Source organism: Salvia splendens, chromosome 12 (assembly GCF_004379255.2).
Source record: "Salvia splendens isolate huo1 chromosome 12, SspV2, whole genome shotgun sequence".
Classification (NCBI taxonomy): Eukaryota; Viridiplantae; Streptophyta; class Magnoliopsida; order Lamiales; family Lamiaceae; genus Salvia; species Salvia splendens.
In genome coordinates this window covers 33,005,149-33,008,889 of record NC_056043.1, presented here as the reverse complement: position 1 = coordinate 33,008,889, position 3,741 = coordinate 33,005,149, and the positions used below count along the sequence as shown (strand labels likewise).

At 32.5% G+C, this 3,741-nt stretch overlaps 1 protein-coding gene across 2 annotated transcripts; it reads left to right on the top strand.

Moving 5' to 3' along the window:
• Positions 1–1,234: 1,234 nt before the first annotated feature.
• Positions 1,235–3,142, top strand: LOC121758287 (cyclin-D5-3-like). Of its 2 annotated transcripts, none has more exons than XM_042153699.1 (5): positions 1,235–1,577; positions 1,698–1,784; positions 1,865–2,159; positions 2,241–2,374; positions 2,448–3,142. In XM_042153699.1, exons 1-5 carry the CDS (start codon positions 1,347–1,349, stop codon positions 2,655–2,657), a joined length of 957 nt encoding a protein of 318 aa, XP_042009633.1. In that variant the 5' UTR covers positions 1,235–1,346; the 3' UTR covers positions 2,658–3,142. The 2 variants fall into 2 exon arrangements, with proteins under 2 accessions (XP_042009633.1, XP_042009634.1); XM_042153700.1 differs by having other exon boundaries at positions 2,453–2,587.
• The last annotated feature ends 599 nt before the right edge of the window (positions 3,143–3,741 follow it).

Below are 3,741 nucleotides of genomic sequence, written 5' to 3'. Positions count from 1 at the left end.
CGTTAAGGTGAGTTAAACGAGAGTTATGGTCACTAATATGCTCACTAAAGTTGCATTTCATAACATTTCTATATTAAAACACATATATAAATATATAATGGAGATAATTCATTGATGGCATAATTTTATGTAGATGGAGTACCATATTTAAAAAAAAACTCTGGTAAATGTGTAACAATTCATTCATTAACTACCATTTAAAGATGACTCAAGTAAGTATTGTTGTAAAAATGAAAACATCTTACCCTAATTGTCTACTAGTACTATATTTTAGTAGACTAAATCACTCTAAACATCTTAATCTAATAAAGTGTAAATTGAAACTATATTCTCATAAGTTTAGAGTGATTTAGTCTACTGGATAAATTGTCAGCGATCAATTAAGACGTTATATCGCACAAAAACATGACCACTAGATCAATATATAAGGATACAAATACGTACTATACATTGTACAATCATTACACTAGTGGAATAGTGGAAAGATACCATTCATTTTATATAGTGTTTTACATTTGATCCTAACTATAAAGACGAACAAATTATGGTATAGTCTATAGAATAAATGGTGAAAAAAGAATCACCAAAATGTGAGTTGGAAGGACGGTGGAATTGAGGTCTACCATATGTACTTTGTGACATAAATTTTGGAAGGGCACTTAATATAATTATTGAATCGAAATAGATGCACTATTAAAGAAATCAACCAAAGCTATATTATTATGGAGGATGATTAAGATATCCGTAATAATTCCAATAATCGAATTGCATCAAACTATCCGTAAATATATGTAATTCACATTAAGCAAAAATTTAGTTAAAATCCCAATGTTAATTCACTCTTAAATATTACTCCCAAATTAATTTGGTGATTTTTTTTCTCTTTAGTTCTAAAACTCATTTTTATTAATAAATACTCTTTGATCCCAAGATATTCAAAACGTTTCATTTCAACACAAAGGTAGTAGTAATTGACAATTAAACCAGTTTGATTCTATTCAAAATTCAAGGGTATTATTCAACAAATAAATACAAAGTAAATATGATATTAGTAGTTACGATGATCTTACTAAATAGTGTGACCAACGGTTAAAATTTAAACCTCAACAACACATATAAAAACAATGAAATAAATAAATAAATAATGGTAGTTATGGTTATCATATCACATGCTTAATTAGAAGACACGACCACCATTATCAGAGATACCCGCTTATTTTCGCGGCATAAATTTCTCCCACGCCATTTCATACATATCCTTAGATTCTCTCCCAAATCTTTATTTAGATTTGAGTAAAAGAAAATTCAACACACAGTGTTACAAAACAAGAAAAAACAACACTAAAATGGAGAGTAGCTCTCAATCAATGCTCTCTCCTAATAGTCTCCTATGTAAAGAGGATTTGGGAAGTTTAGCCTGTGAAGATGAAGAAATTTTAGTATATGAAAATGATGATGATTACATTCAAACACTTCTTGATAAAGAAATCAGAGATGGTGTGTCCCAAATGCAAGATCTTCTCCGGAATTCTTGGATACAAAGGGGTCGTTTGGAGGGGATTGATTACATTCTCAGAGTTTGTACCAAAACCCATTTAGTGTGTGTTTGATTTGAATTTAAAGATTGAATCTTTTTAGTGTTTGGTGATTTTCTTGATGAATGAGTGGTAAAGAATGGATTTTTTTTTTTGATGCAGAAAAGGGAAGTTCTTGGATTTGGAGTGCAGACTGCTTATGCATCAGTTGCATATCTTGATAGATTTCTCTCGATAAGATCTATTGATGTAAGTTGATTTTGGCTTAGAAAGATTCAATTTTGATAATGTGGGCTTCATTTTCTTGAATGTTTTTTGTGTGAATATAGGCAGAGCAATCTTGGGCCATGAGGCTTTTGGCCATGGCTTGTCTATCACTGGCTGCCAAAATGGAGGAAATTAGGGTTCCAGCATTGTCTGAATTTTGTGTTGAAGATTACAATTTTGAGAGCAGTGTGATTCAGAGGATGGAGCTTTTGGTCTTGAATGCTTTGGGTTGGAAAATGGGATCTTTAACCCCTTTCAGTTTCACCACATTCTTTACTAGCAAGTTTTGTGACAACAATTCACCACCAAAAAACTGGCTTTCAAGAGTCAAGGAAGTCATTTTGACCTCAGTGAGAGGTTGGTTAGTGTTTTTTTTTTGTCACCCTTTTTCTTGAAAGTTGGATTTGTTTGTTTGATTGATCTTGATTTTGAATGTAGATGCAAAAATAATGTGTCATAGGCAATCTGTGATATCAGCAGCTGCCACATTGTTTGTAGTAGATCAAGAATTGACAAAAGATGCATTGCACCTCAAGATTGGTTGCTTGACACCTCCTCACTCTTTCAATAGTGTGAGTGCTAAAAATTTGATGATGAATTATCAGTATTTGTTTAGGGGAATTAATGGGATTTATAATCTTGCAGGATAGTATCATTTCTTGTTACAATTCATTTCAAGAAATGGAGATTGAGAGATTGAATGTAGGCAAAGGCATTGAGTCTCCTGTTCTATCCCCTATCCAATTCCAAGCTTATGGAAGTTCCTCCGCGAATCCCTTGAAGCGAACGCGCCTCGTGTTCGATCAGATGGACGAATCCAGCAATGTGGATGAGAAGAAGAAGCCAAAGCCTTGAAAGGAAGCATCAATTTGGGTGAGAGTTATGATTGTGATGATAATTTTCATGTTTGTATATGATTTATGGAGTTGATTGGACACAAAGTAGAAAGGAAATATATTCATTTGGGAAAAGGGAAAAGGAAGGATGAAAAAGGAGAAGTTTGGCAGAAGAACATGAAAGCTACATGAGAAGTTTGAAAGAATGAAAAGGAAAGGAAATGAAGCCCACAAATTTGATGACTTTCACACAGTTTTGGCCTTTGGGTTTTCTTGAAAAACCAATTTGTTTGATTGATTATTTTTAACTACATATTTATAGCTCATTATAGCCACATGCAGCCCTAGTTTTAGAGGGTGTGCTTTTTTTTCAAATTGTTTTTTAGTTTTTGAAAAGGTGAGAAAAAATAATGTGATGCTGTCTCTTTGATTAGATACACTTGTGTTGCAATATTTCCCATCACAAATGATGTTTTGTGTAAAGATTTGGTTTGAAGTGTTTGATTATTGGGAGCTCATCTTTTTCTTTTCTTTTTCTAAAAAAAAATCTTGCCCATGTTGTGTTAGAGAATCTCTCTACTTGATGGAACTCTACATGTTTTGCTTATGTGTTATGTCTAATGTCCCATGAGGATTGTACTCTTACCAGTGCTTCTTGTACCTTCCTTTCTTTGCAATCACCAATGTTTCTAATGTGTGTGTGTTTGATTGTGTTCTGTCTATCATAATTTCGAAAGGGCCCACTTAGTTATATACTTTCAAAAAGAAAAAAAATGCTAGTGTAAGGACACAAACTCCACTTAAAAAATTTCATCCCAAGTGTTCTTACTACCTGCCAAGAAAGATGATGTATCATCGCAAACGCAAAGTGAAGTAGCTAAATAAATAATTGAAATCATTATATTATTTTCATACTTTAACTCAATCCAGTCCAACCCAACCCAAACCCAATAGAAAATTGTCGGGTACATGACAAGTCGACATGATAAGCACACAAACTTTAATAACATTAAACACCTATCATTTTTTTACTTTTTTATACAAATATAAGTTAATTTATACTACCAACTCTATTTCGCATTGAATTTTTTCACCTTCATTTA

Coding starts and splice junctions, on each gene's coding strand:
- LOC121758287 (XM_042153699.1), top strand. CDS start 1,347: ATGGAGAGTAGCTCTCAATCAATGCTCTCTCCTAATAGTCTCCTATGT. Junction 1,578..1,697: donor GGATTGATTACATTCTCAGA/GTTTGTACCAAA, acceptor TTTTTGATGCAG/AAAAGGGAAGTTCTTGGATT. Junction 1,785..1,864: donor TCTCGATAAGATCTATTGAT/GTAAGTTGATTT, acceptor GTGTGAATATAG/GCAGAGCAATCTTGGGCCAT.